This window comes from Cucurbita maxima, unplaced genomic scaffold, assembly GCF_002738345.1.
Source record: "Cucurbita maxima cultivar Rimu unplaced genomic scaffold, Cmax_1.0 Cma_Scf00003, whole genome shotgun sequence".
Classification (NCBI taxonomy): Eukaryota; Viridiplantae; Streptophyta; class Magnoliopsida; order Cucurbitales; family Cucurbitaceae; genus Cucurbita; species Cucurbita maxima.
Window position 1 is genome coordinate 7,028,379 of NW_019272019.1, and position 20,139 is coordinate 7,048,517.

At 38.1% G+C, this 20,139-nt stretch overlaps 3 protein-coding genes across 3 annotated transcripts; 2 read left to right on the forward strand and 1 right to left on the reverse strand.

The window, feature by feature from the left end:
• The first annotated feature begins 1,252 nt into the window (after positions 1-1,252).
• LOC111474634 (cinnamoyl-CoA reductase 1-like) lies at positions 1,253-3,952 on the forward strand. Its single transcript, XM_023119611.1, has 6 exons — positions 1,253-1,424; positions 2,139-2,308; positions 2,638-2,823; positions 2,932-3,094; positions 3,355-3,544; positions 3,618-3,952. Exons 1-6 carry the CDS (start codon positions 1,301-1,303, stop codon positions 3,751-3,753), a joined length of 969 nt encoding a protein of 322 aa, XP_022975379.1. The 5' UTR covers positions 1,253-1,300; the 3' UTR covers positions 3,754-3,952.
• Positions 3,953-4,298: 346 nt separating this feature from the next.
• On the forward strand, positions 4,299-13,899 carry LOC111474552 (SWI/SNF complex subunit SWI3B). Its single transcript, XM_023119588.1, has 6 exons — positions 4,299-4,689; positions 4,794-5,224; positions 5,741-6,142; positions 6,760-6,898; positions 13,385-13,518; positions 13,590-13,899. Exons 1-6 carry the CDS (start codon positions 4,470-4,472, stop codon positions 13,770-13,772), a joined length of 1,509 nt encoding a protein of 502 aa, XP_022975356.1. The 5' UTR covers positions 4,299-4,469; the 3' UTR covers positions 13,773-13,899.
• Positions 13,900-14,155: 256 nt separating this feature from the next.
• On the reverse strand, positions 14,156-19,652 carry LOC111474521 (pyrophosphate--fructose 6-phosphate 1-phosphotransferase subunit alpha). The gene is made up of 19 exons (XM_023119574.1): positions 19,478-19,652; positions 18,611-18,783; positions 18,267-18,379; positions 17,929-18,003; positions 17,723-17,836; positions 17,580-17,647; positions 17,299-17,382; positions 17,003-17,056; positions 16,745-16,825; positions 16,544-16,637; positions 16,391-16,464; positions 16,172-16,282; positions 16,030-16,074; positions 15,880-15,936; positions 15,506-15,610; positions 15,297-15,413; positions 15,047-15,150; positions 14,755-14,920; positions 14,156-14,601 (listed from the first exon to the last, which is right to left on the reverse strand). The coding sequence occupies exons 1-19, from the start codon at positions 19,565-19,567 to the stop codon at positions 14,467-14,469; spliced, it is 1,860 nt and encodes a 619-aa protein (XP_022975342.1). The 5' UTR covers positions 19,568-19,652; the 3' UTR covers positions 14,156-14,466.
• Positions 19,653-20,139: the final 487 nt, after the last annotated feature.

Here is a 20,139-nt window from a genome sequence, read left to right on the forward strand (position 1 = left end):
TTACTTTTATGAATTTTTAGAAAAATTGTGATTATCTTGTAAGTTTTTATTTTAAAATTTTATTTAAATAAAGTTAGATTTACAATTACCTTTTGAGTTTTTAGAAAAAGTGAGGGTATTTCTTCTATGGTATTCTTCCAGTGGTACGACTTGAAGGAAGCAAAGCCCAGCCCAGTTCCGCGTCTACTGCTTCCATTTTTGCGCTTCCCGCCTCGCCTGAGCTGAGCGACGCTTAGTAACTTTGTTTTGTTATTCCGATAGGCTCGCCGGAGCTTTCTTTCTCTATTACTTCCTCATCGTCGGATACTTTGTTCGTTGTATATCCATGGCGGCTAATTTACCGGTCCAAGATCCCCCCACGGATGCTTCTGCGAAACAACCTACGCTTTCGCCATCCCCCGCTCCTGTAACCCCTCCCGTTAAGATCGACACTCCTCACTCCGACTCTGGTAAGACCCCCTCCGTCGTTCCCGCTCCCACCCCTCTATCATAATAATGTTAGGGGCCTGCCGTCCATGATCAAAAAGAAATTCAAAAAAAAAAAAAAATACACATTTAAGAATGAAAAATAGAAATTGAAGTGAGAATACAAATTTAAGAATAAAAAATAGAAAAAAAAAATACAAATTTAAAAATGAAAAATAAAAACAAAAAAATACAAATTTAAGAATAAAAATAGAATAGAGATGGAAGGTTAAGTTTTGTTGGTATTTACAACCTTTAAATAGAATACAAAATACTAAATAATACCTACGAAAATATAAACTAATAAATCGTAAGAATAAAATAAAATATATTATTATTAAAATTTAATATCTAAGATATATTATTTACTAATATTATATATGCCATAATTAATTTAAACTAGAAATAAGCATCACAAGAGAAAGTTGGAAACATCATAAAATTGAATTAATTAAAAAAAGACGTTATTGACAAACAGAAGAAAAAACGATGAATTTTAAATGATACCATGTGTCTTTATCATGACCATTCAATTAAGTAACGGTAGCTTGATCAAATTTGGTAAGAGAGTTGAAAGTGTGACCAAAAGTCGTGAAAGTCCAAACTCCAGTCTGTACGTTAAAACATGAGTCATAAAAAATTCTAAACAAAATTCATTTCCCTATTATAGCTCTCAATTATGAAAGGTAGATGATTGGAATCTTTGTAAAGCATGGCTATTATCTTGAGGATGGTTTTGATATATATATATATATATATTATTACGGACAAGGATAGGAAGAGACGTGTTTGAGAGATAGTTGTAATTAGCGAAGGCGTATTGGGTAAGTCGGCAATGGCGACGGTGACGAGGAAGGGTAAAATTTGTGTTACAGGGGCTGGAGGGTTTATTGGTTCGTGGGTCGTCAAGCTTCTGGTATCCAGGGATTATATTGTCCACGGAACTGTCAGGGAACCCGGTATTCACACCTTTTCTTCTTTCCATTCGCTCATATTGCTATCACGTTTTGCACTTCATCCATATGCTCCATCTATCTCCAAATTTGTTGAATATCCAAATATACAATTCCCTATCCACATCTGCTTAAACGAATGCGTGTGTGCCCATTTCTATGAACTACAATTTCGCATCTTTTGCTATATACGACGTTTCTACGTTTTATTTTCAACGGTAACATTTTGGTCTATCTGTTAATGCTTAATGTAGAAGACAAAACTGTTGGAAGAACTCAACAAAATTGATCTCGACTTAATTTTTGAGGTGTAAGGGTGCTCTTCTTAGAGTTCTTCTGCAGGTTTAGGTAGCATTAAGGAACGTTTTTTCATTGATTTAGAACTATATTGTCAATATTGGAGTGATGAGGTTGTGAAATTCATTATGGTGTTTGGTTTGGATGAAGCCCTTTCCTGTGTGTCTGTTTATAATTGACAAGAGATGTGGGGATGGAAGCTTGGGGAAAAAGGGGCGTTTTTATTCGTTTTCATAAGTAGATATTAACTTACATGATGCGAGGAAAACGAAGAATGGGTTCACTTTGAATACTTAAATGACTAAAGATTCCTAAATTTTAAATAGGTCAATGTGTGATCCAGAGTCGGTTCTTGATGCATTGCATTCATCTTAAACTCAAACTTTTTGTTGCTTCACTGAGAGTTCTTAAAATAATGTGCAGGTGACGCCAAGTATGATCACTTGAGAAAACTCGAGAAAGGGACCGACAATTTGAAACTGTTTAAGGCTGATTTACTGGACTATGAATCTATGCGCTCTGCGATCGCAGGATGTGATGGAGTTTTCCATGTTGCCAGTCCAGTTCCTCACACAACTTCATCAAACCCTGAGGTATAAATGCTTCATCATGTATTTTCTTTTGTTTTCTTTTTTTTTCTCTAAAAAATATTTACGTGTAGAAGCAATCGATCCACACCGATTCATAAAGGAAAAGTTCTTAAAAGAAATATATTTGGATAGGAAACATCTCACTGCCAAAAAAGTTGTTGAAGAGGGAGGGGCAAACAAGCTCTTCAATGTTCAAATTTGTTCTTATAAAAAAAATGTTAGTTAAGAGATACAGATAGCTCAAGGAAAATTGATTTTGACAGCTCACTTCAGTTATGTTGTTTATAGTGTGCTTGCTCTTTGTCTCATATTTTCGTTAATATTACTCTCAGACAGAAGTGATTGAACCTGCTGTAAAGGGCACACGTAATGTGCTTGAAGCATGTGTGGATGCAAAAGTTAAGCGAGTTGTTGTAGTATCCTCTGTTGCTGCAGTGTTTTGCAATCCCAGCTGGCCTCAAGGTCGGGTAATAGATGAAAGTTGTTGGTCTGACAAGGAGTACTGCAAAGCTACCAAGGTGCTTACACAGAAAATACATTTATGGTTTAAGATATTGGATGTGTAGGTTATACCAAGATTTTGTATGGCTATGTATATTCATCATTACTCTTCAAAATTGCACCAGAACTGGTATTTTCTGGCAAAAACAGAAGCTGAAAGTGAAGCCTTGGAGTTTGGGAGAAGACGTGGGCTTGACGTTGTGACTATTTGTCCTTCCCTCGTTATCGGGCCGATTTTGCAGCCAACAGTCAACGCCAGCAGCATGGTTCTTCTCAGAATTCTTAAAGGTACTAGTTTGTGACGCGTGCGTGCTTGAGCTCAATGTGCATTTGATATCACCTCTTTAGTTCAGGAAGTCATCTTTGAGAAAAGAAAATATTTCAAACTGTGGGGCAAGGTGTATGGAAGGCCAGAATGTAAAATTAAAGGGTATCTGGTGACGTTATCAATAGTGGGCATTAGCTGCGATATTGTACGAAAATACAAACTTGATATTGTGCGACAGCCTAGTTTGTAGTCTCACAATATGTGGAATGGGTTTTTGCAGAAGAGTGCGAGACGATGGAAAACAATCCACATATGTTGGTAGACGTACGAGACGTAGCAGAGGCGTTGATTCTTTTATATGAGAAGGGGGAGGCAGAAGGAAGATACATTTGTACATCGCATACAAAAGAGACGAGGGAGCTGGTGGATGCATTGAAGAAGAAGTACCCTGATTATAGCTATCCAAAGACGTAAGTAAGTTTTATGGTATGCGAGTTAAAAACGAAATGAGGCTCCTTAACAAAAAGGGTACGACCCTGGCAGGTTGAGTGAAGGGAATGGGAAGGCGCTAAGTCTGAGCTCGGAGAAGCTGCAAGGGTTGGATTGGAAGTGTCGGGCGCTGGAGGAGACGCTTACCGATGCTGTGGAGAGTTTCAAAGACACCGGGATGTTGGAGTGAAGTGACCAATCAGTCCCTTGTGGTCTCATTACTGCATTGTTTATTACCATCTCTCTCTCGGTTCTTCACTCTGCTATTCACAGCTGAAAGCACTCGAAACTACAAGCCACGGCTTAGTTTCTAAACCAATAAAATACCAACCATGTATTCAATAATATTCTCAGTATGCTGCTGCTATAAAATTTTGGTGAAGTTTCAACGTTGTTTTTATTGGTTCAAATGTTCCTTAGAAAATCAAGTAGGAGGAACTTTGATGGAATTGAATTGAACCATTAAAGAGTGAGGTTCATGTGGTTGATCACTTTTTAACCATCGTACTGTCATCAGACACCATCGTGTGGTCAGATTGGTGAGATGTGTGTTTCTATTTGGCTGTTTATGATTATTTTGTTAGTTTTTATTTAAATAAAGCTACATTTACAATTATGTTTTTTGAATTTTTAGACAAATGAAAGAGGGTATTTATTTTTTCTATGGTATTCTTCCAATGGTACGACTTGAAGGAAGCAAAGCCCAGCCCAGTTCCATATATTTGTTCCATATATTTGTTCCATATATTTGGGCTCCCGCGTCCACTGCTTCCATTTTTTGCTTTCCCGCCTCGCCTGAGCCGAGCGATGGTCAGCAACTTCGTTTTGTTATTCCGATAGGCTCGCCGGAGCTTCCTTTCTCTATTACTTCCTCATCGTCGGACGCTTTGTTCTTTGTATATATCCATGGCGGCTAATTTACCGGTCCAAGATCCCCCCACGGATGCTTCTGCCAAACAACCTACGCCTTCGCCCTCCCCCACTCTTGTAACCCCTCCCGTTAAGATCGACACTCCTTCATCTGACTCCGGCAAGACCCCCGCCGCCGTTCCCGCTTCCACCCCTCGCCCTGAGGACCTCCCTCAATCCGCCTCTCCCGATCCAGTTCATCTTCCCAGCTACTCCAGTAAGTATAAATTCCTTCCTGCATTCTCTGCAACCCCTTCAGCTTCTTGTTTTTCGATCTTAACTCTTAGTTTTGTTATTTTGCTCCCTTATTTTCTCGCCCAGGATGGTTCTCCTGGAACGGCATTCACGAGTGCGAAGTTCGGTTCCTTCCGGAGTTCTTCAATTCACGGTCGCCCTCTAAAAACCCTAGGGTTTACAAGTACCTTCGAAATGCTATTGTCAAGAATTTCAGAGAATGCCCTTCCAAGAAGATCACATTTACTGATGTCCGAAAGACGCTCGTTGCCGATGTAGGATCTATTCGTAGGGTTTTCGATTTTCTCGAGGCTTGGGGTCTCGTCAATTACTCGCCGTCCGTCCTGAACAAACCGCTCAAGTGGGAGGACCGGGACTCGAAGTCTAATTCGTCCGCTTCGCACACCGGTGAACCTGGAGGTAGTTCCGCAGATTCTTCAGCTCCTAAAGACGCTTCTAAGAGAGTATGCAGTGGTTGCAAGTCTATTTGTAGCATCGCCTGCTTTGCATGCGATAAGGTTCGTATTCACTTGCATGGTGAATGTAGTATAGTCTCGTCTATCTGTTTTCTTGTTTCCGCGAATGAGTTTGTGTTCCGTTCCATCCTCAGCGTATTCTAATTTCCAAGTATTTTCGAGGCAAGTCTTCGACTCTTTGGTATGTATTAATTTCATGATTTTTCAAGTAGTTGTAACTTTCGATCGCTGGGAGGGAGCTTGGCGTAGTTTATTAGGTCCCGAGGCGGCCGGATTAATTTATTGTAGATAGCGATGCAGCTAAAGATATTTTGGTCTTTAATTTGTCAAACGCCTTCTGATTCGGCTTTTTATCTGTTCATTTTCTTAATCTTCCTGTTTAAATTTCGCTAGAATGTTTGTTGACATATTGTGGTTTTACTGGATAGGTTGTCTAACTGTTTTTGGTGATATGATGAATTTGGAACTTGGATAGACTTGTCCTTTTTAAATGGACATTAAATGAATTGATATAATTTAATATATTCGAACTAATATGCTGGTCATTGTTTTGTACAGTTTGATTTGACGCTTTGTGCGAGGTGCTATGTTCGTGGAAACTATCGAGTTGGTGTTAGTTCTTCAGATTTTCGACGTGTTGAGATCAATGATGAGACACGAACAGATTGGACTGATAAGGAGACTTTGCATCTTCTTGAAGCTTTGACGCATCATGGTGATGATTGGAAAAAGGTCGCACAACATGTTGGTGGCAGAACTGAAAGGGAATGTGTTGCCCATTTTGTGAAGCTTCCTTTGGGGGAGCAGTTTCTTGGTTATCCAGATTCCGGAAATGTTGGTGGCAGAACTGTAGTGAAGGATCATGCCAGTGCCGATCTTACATTAGAAAGTACACCTCTTACTAGTAAAAGAATCCGTCTATCTCCTCTGGCAGATGCAAGTAATCCCATAATGGCTCAGGTTAGTGTTGGTGGTAGTCATTTCTTTTAGCTTGCACTAGCTGCTTACACGTTTGTTACTTCACCAACACCTTGTATTATGGGAGTCCTATTCACGTGCAAAAAGAAGCGTGTATTGGAGGTCTGATTTGCATATGAGTGGTGGCAAAGGTAAAACAACTGTGTATCAGTTTGATGCCTTCTATTGTAATTCCCTTTCTTTTATAGGTTTTTTTTTTTAACATTTTGTGGGTTGGATTGGGCTATTAATAAATCAAAAATTAGAGATGGCTTATGTATTTTATCACAAGAGATGCTCTTTTAATGGATGAACTTGGGTTAGTTGTCTTCACTCGAACTAATTTCTTTGAAAAAATCAAATTACTCAAGTTATAGTTCGAACCACAAACTAGCGTGGACAAGCCCATAATTCTAGTTAACCTAACTACGGGTTCCATTGACTTTTGTAGCATACCATTCTTCTGCATTACATGTATACCTTTCCTCTGCAGTAATTTTCCAAGAATATCTATGGACCTGAAACTGGTATTGGACCTATTGGTCACTCAAAACTGTCTATGGTTTTCATTTGCTATATGAATAGAGATCTCATCATGTAATTGATATTTATGCTCTCAGGCTGCCTTTTTGTCATCTTTGGTGGGTGTTGAGGTAGCAGAAGCAGCTGCCCATGCAGCTGTGGTTAAACTTTCTGATATGGGCTTTGGAGGAGATGGGGAAATTGCCACAGCTGTCGCTAGGAATATAGGAGACCAAGGTATTAGCTTTGTTTCTGTTGATGAATTTTTTCACTGTAATTCTTAGTTTATTGAAGTTTGAATGCTTATCTTTTTCTTTGCAATTTGAAGTTGACCTGATCATCTACTAGGAATACTTATCTTTTTATATGAGAATTCCATTGATGATTGAAATTTATAAAAGGGATGTAATATCTATGGTGTTTACAAAAAACTTTTCCAATTTGTAACGAGGGAGGTATAACTATAGGAAGTAAGAATATTAGATAGTTTACACCAAAATATAGTTTGGTAAACAACATTGTCGAAAGATTGTCTTTTCTGCAAATATTCTCTAATTTCTTTCTTTCCACAAATTTCAAAATAAAGCCATGATGAGGTTTTTACATAGTAGGGCTTTTGGATTCTTGAAAGGATGGTACGTTAAGGCCATGTCCAATAGATCCTTTACATCCTTAGGAAATGTGAGATGTCATTCGATTATATTGAGAATTGTTGTCCAGAAATTCTGAGCTTACATGCATGGCATAAATAAGTGTTTTTGTGATTCATTTTCTTTCTTGCACAATGGACACCAATTTGGAGGAAGAGTGATGGATCTTTTTTTTTTTTGTTGAAAATTTTCACTTGTGCTGGACACCAATTTGCTGGAGAAAGAGTGATGTATGGAAAGTTCAGTTAGTGATGAGGTTTTGATGTTTCTTGATGTACTTCTCAGCCTTCCGTGGGGTTGATTTTTGTTTGATTAGGAGTATATTTGGCCTTTATAATATTTCTCCACTAAGTCTTTTCTTCATGATGATCTCCATCCATTTCGCGAGGAGAGCTTTGTTCTTCTTTATCAAGAAAAGACCGAAACCTCCCTTTTCTTTCAGGAGATTTATAATATTCCATCGAGTGTGGGTCATCTTTCCACCAGTAGTTTTTGAATAATCTTTCTATATTTGCAGCCACTTTTTGGGGCATTTCAAACAAAGACATGTAGTAAGTGAGGAGGTTGGATAATGTGGCTTGTACTAGAGTGAGTCTTCCGCCTTTTGAAGTATAACAACTTCCAAAAGGAACAAAAGATTTGTGGTTTCCTTTTAAAGGTAGTCTAGGTACATATTCGACCGTTCTCCCTTTTTACAACCATAAATGCTAGCAAAATTTTTCAATAATCTTTGTGCTAATATTTGATGCCATGGTCTCTATTTTTTTTTCTTGGAGATTGATATTTTGTCCAAAGAATCCTTCGAAGGTTTTTACCGTCTCAATCATGTTTTTTTATGGAAGAGGCATCTACAAGTCAGAAAAGAGGATTGTGTCGTCCGTGAACGGAAGGTGGTTGATGCTTAAGACTTCATTACCAATTTGAAAATTTTTTATCTGCCTTTCGTATTCTGCTTTTGCCAGTAGGCGATTGAAGCAATCTATTCCCATGATGAAAAAAAAGGGGATAGTCGATCTCCTTGACAGAGACCTCGTGTTACATAAACCTCCCCTCTCGGTCTTCCATTGATGCTGATGAAGAAGTTTGTGGATGAGATGCGTCCTTTCATCCACCTTTGCCATTTTGAGCCAAAGCCTTTTGCCACATGAATGTTTTCAAGGAAAGTCCAATTAACCTGTCGAAGGCCTTTTCCATGTCAAGTTTGATGACTACACCTTTTTGTTTCTTTCTCTCTCATTCATCTATGAGTTCGTTTGCCAAGAGGGATGCATTGAGAATTTGTCGCCCCTCTACAAAAGCGGTTTGTTGTGCTCTTATTGTGAAGGGGAGAACCTTTTTAAGACATTTTGATAGTTATGATTTTAAATAGTTAAGTCGTGAGACTTATTGGACGAAAGTCTACAACAGTGTGGGCATCCAATTTCTTTAAGAGTAGACATATCTATGTTTCGTTTAGGTTGCCATTGATAACTCTGTTTCGAAAAAAATCTTTGAATACTTTCACGATATCAATTCTCATAAAGTTTCAACATTTTTTAATATATTCTGAGGTAAAACCATCTGGTCCTATAGTATGGTTGGGTCCCAGATGTTGAATTGCCTTTCGCACCTCTTCTTTGGTGAAAACAACCTCGAGGGCGGTAGCTTGATATTGATTAATAGGACTCCACTCAAGATCATGGGGAAATTCGCAAAGAGCATTGTTCTTTGTGTATAAGGACGTGTAAAATGACGCACATTTTGAGACAATTTCTTTTTCGGTTACAAAACTTCTGCCTTTTGTGGATAGAATTTCCATGATGGTACTCTTTTGTTTCTTTGTAGCCATGATACAATGGAAAATTTTGGAGTTTATGTCACCCTCCTCTAACCATCGTTTTTTTTACATCTTTGTCTCCAAGATTATTCTTCGTTTTTTTTACATTTTTGTCTCCAAGATTGTTCTTCCTTTCCTGCCAATGAAATAAGTTTTGATTTCATGAGTTTTTTTTTTGTGTTGAACTAGTGCGATAGATTCAATTTCCTCTATCTAATCAAGGAGAGCAATTTCAGTTAGTAGTTGGTTTCTTTTTGTGAAAATACAACCGAAAACCTCCTTGTTCCATTTCTTTAAGACTTCTTTTAGTCTATTAAGTTTGTTGATGAAATCGTGTCCCGACCGTCCATGGAAGGGCTTATTCTTCTACCAGTATTCTATCATTGGCAAAAATTTAGAATGGTTCAACCACATATTCTCAAATCGGAAGGCGAGGAGCCCCATTTACAGCAACCCATGGAATTAGAATGAGATAATGATCAAATGTAGGTCTATTCAGTCTTTGAACATCGTCGGTACTGCTGTGGCTAGAAATCTATCGATGAGTGTCAAGGTAGGGGGAAATATGTTGTTTGACCATGTATGAAGTCCATTACTGAGGGGAAGGTCAATGAGTTTAGGTTTTCCACTGGAATTTTCATGTGCCCTTTGAGAGATATTGAAGTCACCCGCCAAAAACCAATTCTCTGTAACTAGGCAAGGACTGATAAGTCCTGTAATTCTTGATATCTACAGGACCATAGATTCCTATAGTCCAAAATTTGTTAATATCAGCTAGTGTAATTGTGATGTCCCACATTGGTTGGGGAGGAGAACAAACCACCATTTATAAGGGTGTGGAAACCTTCCTCTAGCAAACGCGTTTTAAAGCCTTGAGGGGAAGCTTGAAAGAGAAAGCCCAAAGAGGACAATATCTGCTAGTGGTGGGTCTGGGTCATTACAAATGGTATCAAAACCAGACACCGGACGATGTGCCAGCCTTCTTGCCCTTCCCTGAAGGGGGTAGACACGATGCGGAATCTTGGAAGATGATATCTTGGAAGATGATGATATCGAGACTTCTGCAGGTATGAAACCCCACGAGTTTTTCTTAATACAAATGGTGGCTTCCATCAAAATCTCAACAAAACCTCCACAGGCATCTCCTATGTGTTTCAAAATTTTAATGTCCGAGTGATTGAAAGCCAAATTTTTTATTTTAATTCACCCTCCATGCGAGGGAACCATTGGGTCGTTCAAGTGCTTCTCATTAGACCAAGGTTCTACTTTCAAAGTGTAGTTTTCAACTTTTTGCCAGTCTTTCATTACAAATTAATGAGACATTCTCTTTTGTCCGCAACAGAGAATTGCCTTGTCTTCTCTTTAGGGGTTCAGTTGACAAAAGTCATTGAGCTAGATTGGGTTCTCCTGTTTATCATAAACCAATCGTCGTAAAATTGTTTTTTTTTAGTGATAATCACTATCACATCCCATACAATATGAATGAAAGAGTGGGGAAACTCGTTGTTGGTCGTCTTGGCCTTTTTGTTTAGGATCGAAAGGTATGTTTTTGCATGTCATTTGTGGCGACTTCTTATTAACAAGCGAGAGTCGTTTTGGTTGATGGAAGTGTCTATGGTCTTGTCTTCTACTATGAGATCTTGAGTTTGGTTGATGGTTTGGTTTTTTAGTGGACAAGAAGGGATAGTTTCCAATGAGATTGAAGAAAGCTATCCAACCTTTTCGTTCTTCGCCCACTGGGACAAAAAACTTGTTAAGACCTCCATTTCCATGAAGTAATGAGATTTCAGCCATAGTACCTTTCTTGTATATGAGTTTTTCTATCTAAATGGTCTCTTCTGGAAAACGTTTCTCAAAGAATTTTTGGTTTAATGGAGCAAATAGTAATGCTTCGTATGATGTTTTCAGCCATTTGAAATAGTCCCATTTCAATGATAGAAAAAAAGTTCTCTGGTTGTCAGTTTGCATCATTGAAGTGTTCTGTGTGGTGCCATGGGGCCAAATTTTGCGCATCTTCTTTTTCTTTTTATTGGATCTATGCTTTCATTTTTGCTGATTATGAGTTTACGAATTGTGCCACAAAGGAAAAATTCAGGGTCATGTTGATGTTAACTCTATAAGTGGCTAACTCAAGGTGTATCTGATATTTTATGTTCAATTTTTTCATTCTTCAGCATGTTTGTTAACTATTTCTTTGTTTTGTAATTTGTATTATAATTTGAGTTCAACACATTTAGAGATAGGGAATCAAACCTCCAACTTCTGAAAGAATTGGTATTTTAGCCGTTGAGCCATATTCATGTTAGAAATTTATATTATAATTTATGAATATGTTTTGAAATTTTTTTACGATTTCTATGAGTTTTCTTTTTCTTCTTTTACTAAGTACACTAAGTATACAAATGCTGCCCCAAAAAATGCAAACAAGAATGCTCGCAGGAGTTGATAAGATAGGGAATTAATTAAAAAAAATATATTCACAGAGTACATCTAGAGTGATGGAAATTTAGCCAAACAAAATATCAACTCAAGTCTTTCTTTTCATTAAATTTTCCTTGCTAACCACACTCCCAAAGTAATAAGCTTTAACAACTAAAGTTTATCTTTCCTTTAAAAGTTCTAGGAATTCTTCCTAACCATGCTCCTTGATAAGCTTTAACCGGATCACCTACGAGCATCTTTGTCTTCCCTTTGAGCTTTGGCCCCCACAGTAGTTGTTGAGATTCCTCTTTACCTTGCCATCTCAACATCAGCTACATGTAAATGTTTAAACAATTCATACAAACAATTATGACCAACGTGACTGGTTGGGTTCTCGAGGCCTGCCAAGATCAAAAAACTGGTTTCCTGTTATAATTTGTAGAAATAGTGGACCAGATCGATATTCCAAGGGATCCAGACAATCAATTTATTATAATTAAATTTCAATAAGAGGTAACGGAGGTTAGTTGTTTAAAACTTGAACGATGGAAACAAAGAAATAACAGATAAGTGCAGGGGAGAAACTAAATCTTACCGAACTTCCAATTCAAAGGTACAGTTGCATCCAATTGTAGAATCGATCACAGGTATTCAAAACAATTGTCGTTGTTGGGCATTTTGACTTGATACCCAGTTAGCGTCTTGATGCTTCCTCCTTGAGATTTTTTTTAGTTGGACTCCATTTTCCCATGAGTCGACTGCTCGAATTATGTGAAATTAGCATCTTTTTGGTCCCCGTCCTTCCAAAACGCCCCGATTTGCTCTAAATTGCTCAATCCCTACAATTCGGATAAATAGACATGTGAGAGCAACGGAACTAGCATGAATTTAAGGCTATAAAATAGCACATGTTAGGTGCTATCTCAATTGCACCGAAAGAAAGTTGTAGCTTCTTCCATATAACCTCCGTATTGGACCCCAGCCTACAACATCATGAAGAGATCTTGCATGCTCTGATGCCTAGTTCTAGATGTGAGACTTTTAGGGTGTAAATTATTAAGCTTTTCACCATGAGGCCAGAACCTTGGAGAATTTTTACCCCATTTCATTCGTGTGTTGCCTGTCGATGCTTGGGTTTAAGAGTGTACTTAGAAAATCTTATTTGCAATTTTTCAGTCCTTCAAAAGTTGATATCTTATTTCCCTGCCAATTTTTTTTTCTTTAATTACGGATGCAGAGAGATAAATGTACCTAATTTGAGTCTCTGTTGCACCAACCAGTTTCAACCTTATTCCGTATCTGCTGCTAGATATGACTATGCTACGGTTTTTCGTCCCTAATGGAGAATGTTCAAACTTGTTTTGCGGGTGAAATCCTAGTTTCTTTTCCCTGGGCCTTTCAATACCTAAGTCTTCCTTTTCCTGGCAGTGATATGATGCTCTGCAGTTGATTTGGATGAATTGGCGTTCCTGTACCATTTCCTTCCCACAAAAATCTCTTCAAATTTATTTCTATTATTTATGCAACGTTACTTGGCAGTTTGAACACCAACATAAGATAGGTACTTCTGGACACATAATTATACTGACCAAGTTATGTTAAAATTTTCAGAAATTCATTGTTACGGGATTACCTCCCAAGCAAACGCTGGAAATTGTAGAAGTCTATTTCATTATGTATCAACTTGTATACATTTGATATATGGTATTCATATAAAACTCAAATTTCAATTTGTTCTATAATATGGTGGTTTTCTAGAGTGGTCTGCTGCTAATGTGAAGTATATTTGTCATTGAGGTAGTATGGGATTGTCATATCTCTTCTGTTCTGATTCAGGAAACGACGTTGTATCCTGTGGAGGCAGCACTGCTAGGAGCTCATTTAGTGTGTCTTCGGTGGATGCAAACTCACAGATTGAGAAAGAAGAGGTGGCTGTGGAGAAAGCAATATCTCATATACTAGACGTCCAAGTAAGTCTTTGGTATTGTGGTAAGATGAGAAGTTTGTGTTAATCGCTAATATTGGAACTTATTGCCAACAGATGAAAGAGGCTGTAGATAAGCTTGATCGTCTGGAGGAGGTAGACTTGCAGATGGAGAAGGAATTTAAGCAATTAGACCAAATGAAAAGCATGCTTTTTGTTGATCAACTGAATCTCTTATTCCACAAAGGATATATCCCTACCATCGAAGACAAGAACAGTAAGAATCTAAGTACTTATTGATCGTTTTCCCTAATTTAACCATGTTTCTTTCTTTTACTTCTCTTCAGAATCACAATTGTATATCAGCACACCTCTGCAACATCCCATTTTAAGAGTTAAACGCTTATAACCAATATTTCCTGCTCAATTTATTTAATTGCTTTGTGCTCAAAGTAACGCAACCAGACGTAACTGTTGGTTTTAGATCGATTGTTCATTTGCTAAATAGTTTTTGCTACCAGGTCAACAAAATTAAGGACGTGGAAGTTTCTTAATTTAAAAGCGTTCCAAAATATGTTCACGTATACTCTCTTCCTTCACAAATTTTAAATAACAAGAAACTTCTGACTCAAAGTACGGCATAACAGATTGGGAACGAACCATATATGGACACAATGATATGCACATCCAAGACGGTTCACTTAAAAGCCTCTTGGGAGAAGGAACAGGGAGATAAAAAATGTTCATCTTCCATTTTTCAAACCCAAACTTACTAGTGAAAAGGATGAAAGTACTTATTCCCAAAACTGCTAACATACCTCGAGTTCTTATTCAAGAAAAATGCTGCACCATAAATTGAAAACTGAAAACTCATCTGTAATTGTCACATCCGCTTAGCTGAAGTAAACAGGGTTTTAGAAAACCACCGAACACGGCATTGTCACCAAAGCCAACTGGGAGTTTATTACCCTAAACACGACATAAAATATGTTTATTACCCTTCTAATGATGCCTTTCCACTAAACGAACTGGAAGACATAACTGATAGAACGTCGGTCACTGATGCCATGACGCTTAATGCTGCTTTAAGGACCTCCTGCGAACACCCTGGTTTTACAATGGTTCGGACCTGAAGTGAACAGGGAAGCAGGTTTTCTCAGAAACAGCCAGAAGGTAATAGAAAATATCGCAATAGTTCAACTAAATAGGGTTTCTCAGAAGTACCAAAAATTTAATTCAATGAATATTCAGACAAAACCAATGATCTTAAGAAGAACCGCACCTTATCAAGATATTCCTGTAGTTTCTTGATGCGGCCCATGTAATCCTGGTCCTCAACGCACAGAGAGATGGGCTTAGCATCGGCACCAGGACCATCAAACTGAAGAGGTCCAGGGTTTCTGTAGAGATCGTCCATAAGAAACTGACTCGCATTTTGTCTCAATAGCCTGCAACAAAAATACACTTCCGTGAGTGAGTCTATCTCAGATCGTCAAACCGTTGGAATTATCAAAGCGAATGCATTCTTCTTTCACTGGTTGCGGGTGGATAGTTGGGGGGATATGGACTCTTACTCGTATGCTTTCCCTTTCAAATCCACAGTTGCTGGGTGAATTGCAGGTTTTCCAATGGATGACGCTCCGGGATTTTGAGCCCAACGTTTAACAGTCATCATAGCCTGTGTTTCATCAGAGAAGCAATTATATGATTGGCATTGTCACCAGACGTAAATGGCATCAACAAGAGACAAATATCTAATGATAACCACAATACTATGAAGTTGGTTAAACTTGAACAAACAGCATGAAAAGAAGGAAACCCAACTGCAATCGGGGCAGCACCACAGCGCCATTTGTTTACAGGATTTTTTAGGTTAGTTAAAGTAGCCATGTATCCGTTCAAGCCAGCAGCTAAGATATGGTAGCAGACGTGCCCAAGAACCTGAATTAAATGTAACATTCAAACATTATGCTAAAGTTCATATTAAAGGTGAAAATGCTTATCAGACTTCTAGATTGTTAATTATCACATACGTAGGCGTAGTCACAATCAAATTTTGAAGGTAAAGATCCCCGAGCCTGGTAACCAAAGAAGTGGCAAATTGCATTGAATTTCTTCCCCTTGTAAGTCCCTTCTTTCTGTTAAAAACGCAATACACAACAATCAGATAATTTTCAAGAAAACAGTTCAAAGGATCAAAGCCAATTAATATTGGAGATCAGAGTCCGACGACTGAAAAAACCATAGGCATACTTTTTCTCTTCCTAAAAAAACCCTCTCGAGATGGCAGGCCAAAAGACAAGTCGTGTTAGATATCCCCACAGGGGGATGCCCATAGAGGAAATACAAGGATTACACCAAAAGAAAAACAAAGCATCATTATAAAAGCAAATGTAGCACGTCTTACCATACGCTTGTTAATTTCAGCCTCCACAAGATGAGCCAAAAGTTTCTCCGTCTCAATCTAAAGAAAATTAAGAACGAAGGACATCATGTATCTACGTACAGATCACTTTTTTTTTCTTTTTATCTAAGACAAGTACCAGAACTACAATACCTGAGATAATTGAGCAGAATCATCTGATTCGGGTTGAAGTAGCAACTGGAACAATGAAGTTACAACATTAATAAAGACCTCACAACTTAGAATGGACAAAATTGGAGATCCCATCACTTTTGAAGATTAAATAAACATTAACCTGCTTCCTGATAAAAGGTGGCATAAATTCAAATAGCGCGGATGCCCAAGGAGAGAGTTGGGAAGAAATATTGTCAACCAGAACTCCTTGCCTAAGTAAACTGTGAATTTCCTGAGCAGTGCAATAAAATTCATTACTTCAAGCAAAAGATCGCGTGGTTTTTTCAACAAAAAAGTCGAAGTGTTGCTTCCATGAACCAGGGAAAGGGAGAAAAGAAACCTTCAAAAGGGCATAGATTTCAGGAATACTTTCAATGAGCCCTTCGGGCAATAAGATTACACCATGGTACTTGTCTGATCATAATACACAAAATCAGATAACTGAAAACTATGACCAAATATGAGATTAGAGGCACAATAAATTGTACGAGACCTTGTTGTGCTCTTGCCTGAACAGCATCACATATCTGGGTCGTCAAATCAAAAAGAGTAAGCTTTGATGCAGCTACTTCCTCACCAAGAACAACCTGCAAGTGAGCATAGCCAATAATTTTTGGACAAGATGTATGACCATAGAACTTTCAAATAAGCAACTTCAATGAAAATAAAACAATATCATGTAAGAAAAACTAACCATATTTGGGTGAGATTGAAGAGTACATTCCAAAGCAACATGGGATGCTTTCCGGCCCATGAGTCTAATAAAATAGTAATACTGGGGAAACAAGGCATATGTACAGATATTTCGTAAAATTTTCAACAGTAGCAATTTATTTACAGAGCGTGAGGATTATTTTTATCATATTGAAGGAAAATGGAAAGCAAATATCAAGCTAAATAATGTCAGTCAACATCAATGTAACTGTGGAATAGTAACGTCTACTTTTCTTACCTTCTCCGCAGAGAGGGCATCAGTGCATACATTGCTGATTAGCTGAGAATTGACCTGATGATGAAAAAACAGGGAACTTAGTCGCTTACACAAGATCATATGATGCTAAACCAACCGTCTTCAAGGCTTACAAAAAGAGAGTGAAAACCCACAGATGTGAAAGAAGAATAAGATGTTTCTCAGCCATTTAAATTTACTATGAAGTGTTTCTTGCATTCAGAGACTCAAAAAGGAAATAAAAAAAAACATATATAAAAATCACGATACCACCTGGAAAATATCAGATAAATTTGTACCTTGCATATGGTGTCAAAACCAACATTTGTTTCAACAAATTGGTTCTTGAGATCGCCATTCAAAGTAACAGGAACACCTACAACCTGCATGGTTCAGTACAGGTTCGATCAATGCATTGCAAGAAGGAAAAATCACATTGTGGATGAAATACCACAAGAGAAGTTAAAAGCTAGATTTAAAATATAAAGTACTGAAATCCATTAAGGGATTTTAACTATTTCTGTAATTATATAAATAATAAAAAGTAATATGCATGCTATCTTGAACTGACGGAGATTACCTTCGTGGGGCATTTAGCTTCAGCAAATGTTTCCGCAAGCTGGGCAGCATCAGTGTTTGACGTCACTCCTTCAGAAATACCATATACTCATAAAATTCACACGTGAATAGAACAGTTAGGCAGAGCCAAAGAAAGAAATTTACCTCCAATTATAACAAGACCATTTAGTTTCAGATCTAGGCATGTCTTAAGCGCAGCATTAACCTGCTCTTTAGTTCGAATTTGATCCTTAGTCCTGCCCAATAGGTCATAACCACCTACGCAACATGAATACCACTAATGTAAAGAATCTCTATATAGCATTGCATATCTAAATATCTGAAATAGAGTATTCAAACCCACTGCATACCTTGATTTTTGTATGTCGAAAGAATGTCAGCGGTTATCTCAAGAGTTTTCTGGGAAAATAAACCTTCAGAGCCACCTGTTGAAAGAAATGACATCGTACCTCAATCTACCACAGTTGTTTAAATGATAATAACACAAATCACAACAAACATCAGTCGCATAAATCACTTGTTATTAAACATAATTATAGATGCAGTATGAGAAAACTGCGTCAAACACCAATTTAGTTCTCAGGAAGAACCCATCATCATACCGCACTGACTATTGCATAGCATCAACGTGCATGATTCAGGAAACATATAAGAAACATATCGATATCGAGAAGGGAGGAAAACTTACCCAGAAATCCAAGCAATATACTATTTGGGTTGTGGACTTTGAGAGCATTATGAAGCCCCCATATGACGTTATGGCCTCCAGGAGATTGCCTTCCACAAAAAACTATTCCCACCCTGTTGGTAGCAAACCAATGAGAGAAGCTTTCCATACAATATATCTATTTTGTAGCCTCAAAGTCACAAATGAAATGTAAATGGTCATGCATTCACCACATTTATGTCTACACGCATGCATGTAAAAGAAAAGATGTAAAATGAACGGGGGGAAATCCGGATAGTTAGCTGAATAATATATGAAGTTCTAGCGATGATAAGCAATGAAAATTAATCACCAAATGCACGCACCGGATGGCTGGATGTTCAGTAATAATCTGAGCATCTGGGACTTTGGCAGTTGCCCTGAGAAAGTGAGCTAATGGCTGACCATACGTGTGGGGAAAGGCCCGACTAATGGTGGGGGCATCAGCAGGATCCACAGCTGTAGTGCCATCTCCGAATTCAACCCTGACCGCTGTTCCCTGTAGAATGATATAATGAGGACATATAAGCTACTCGTCCAAATTTAACAATGTACAGCTGCACTGCATCAGCCACCAACTTCAAAGGAAAAGTAGCTAGTTTTGCTTTATTTTCAATTACAATATTTATTATTGTCCCCTTCATTTAAACAGTACCACATTTGTCAATTTGCTGTTCTTAAGCCAAGTCCGCACAAGAAAGCAGGAAGTTTCGGTTTTCAGCACAAATAGAGGAGGGGGGAAAAAAAGACAAGCCATGACGGGCACACACCCCACAAATCAAGTATGGAACAGAGAACATGGATTAAACACAAAGGAGGAGGTTCACTAGTAAAAGGAATGAAGCAGACTGGTACTTGTACTTATTGAACTAAACCAACATGTTGAGCAACAAAAGCAAACCATTTACATTAACAGAAAATATTTGGTATGAACAACCTAAAGTATATGAACGTATCATAAGAGTCCTATGGTGTATGGCGCGAACTAGATTTGCACAAATGTTATGTAGAAACTACCGAATCCAATCAAATAATTCTTGAGTACTACGAAAGGCAGCGACAGGAAAATATAAGTAGATAATAATTCAAAGAAAGAAGAATAAGGGGAGATCCAGGGATAGGTCATGAAAAATGGAGTAGCATGTGCCCAGATCTGAGCATCAAAAGAAAGAGCAAGAAAAAGGAGAGAGAACCTGAAGACAAGGAGGGAGATCGGGTTGGTAGAGAGAGCGGAATTTCTGAAGGTCGGAGAGCTGACGAGGAATGCCATAATCAGAGTCCATGAGGAGAGTTGAAGGGAGGGCGCGCTTGAGGGTGAGGCGGGTGAAGGAGAGTGAGACTGATGGAGGGGTTTAGTCTTGGGACGATCTCGAAAGGATCCATTTTATAGAGTAGATGAAATGACCATAATGCCATTGGTGCAGGTATTATGAAGGAGCTTGTGGACAACGCGTCGGTCGTCGCGTCACCCCAACCCAATCAAAATCCAAATTTGTAAAATCTCACTGAAAACGGCACTTTCAAATACCACAGAACAAATTGGGTAACGGATGAACTCATTTCTGACCCAAACTACTTTCCCATCATCTTTACCATTCCGCACAAACAAACAAGCCCTTTCCTTTCCAACAAAATATTAATGTGTTTTTTATCCGCACGCCCTTCACTTTTCATCTGATAAATAGAATATGAATAGAATTTTAGAAAATTTCTTTTTCTTTTCTTTATTTCCAAAATACTATCCTAACTAAATTAATCAGATTGATTAACACGGTTTTCAGAGATTTAAAGCTGATCCATCGGTCTTATCTTCAAATTTAGAACGTCAACGTTCCTCCGAATGGATCAGCTGTCC

Coding starts and splice junctions, on each gene's coding strand:
- LOC111474521 (XM_023119574.1), bottom strand. CDS start 19,567: ATGGACTCTGATTATGGCATTCCTCGTCAGCTCTCCGACCTTCAGAAA. Junction 17,383..17,579: donor AAGCTAAATGCCCCACGAAG/GTAATCTCCGTC, acceptor TGAACCATGCAG/GTTGTAGGTGTTCCTGTTAC. Junction 16,283..16,390: donor AAATCTATGCCCTTTTGAAG/GTTTCTTTTCTC, acceptor TGCACTGCTCAG/GAAATTCACAGTTTACTTAG.
- LOC111474552 (XM_023119588.1), top strand. CDS start 4,470: ATGGCGGCTAATTTACCGGTCCAAGATCCCCCCACGGATGCTTCTGCC. Junction 5,225..5,740: donor CCTGCTTTGCATGCGATAAG/GTTCGTATTCAC, acceptor TGTTTTGTACAG/TTTGATTTGACGCTTTGTGC. Junction 6,899..13,384: donor TAGGAATATAGGAGACCAAG/GTATTAGCTTTG, acceptor GTTCTGATTCAG/GAAACGACGTTGTATCCTGT.
- LOC111474634 (XM_023119611.1), top strand. CDS start 1,301: ATGGCGACGGTGACGAGGAAGGGTAAAATTTGTGTTACAGGGGCTGGA. Junction 2,309..2,637: donor CAACTTCATCAAACCCTGAG/GTATAAATGCTT, acceptor TATTACTCTCAG/ACAGAAGTGATTGAACCTGC. Junction 3,095..3,354: donor TCTTCTCAGAATTCTTAAAG/GTACTAGTTTGT, acceptor GGGTTTTTGCAG/AAGAGTGCGAGACGATGGAA.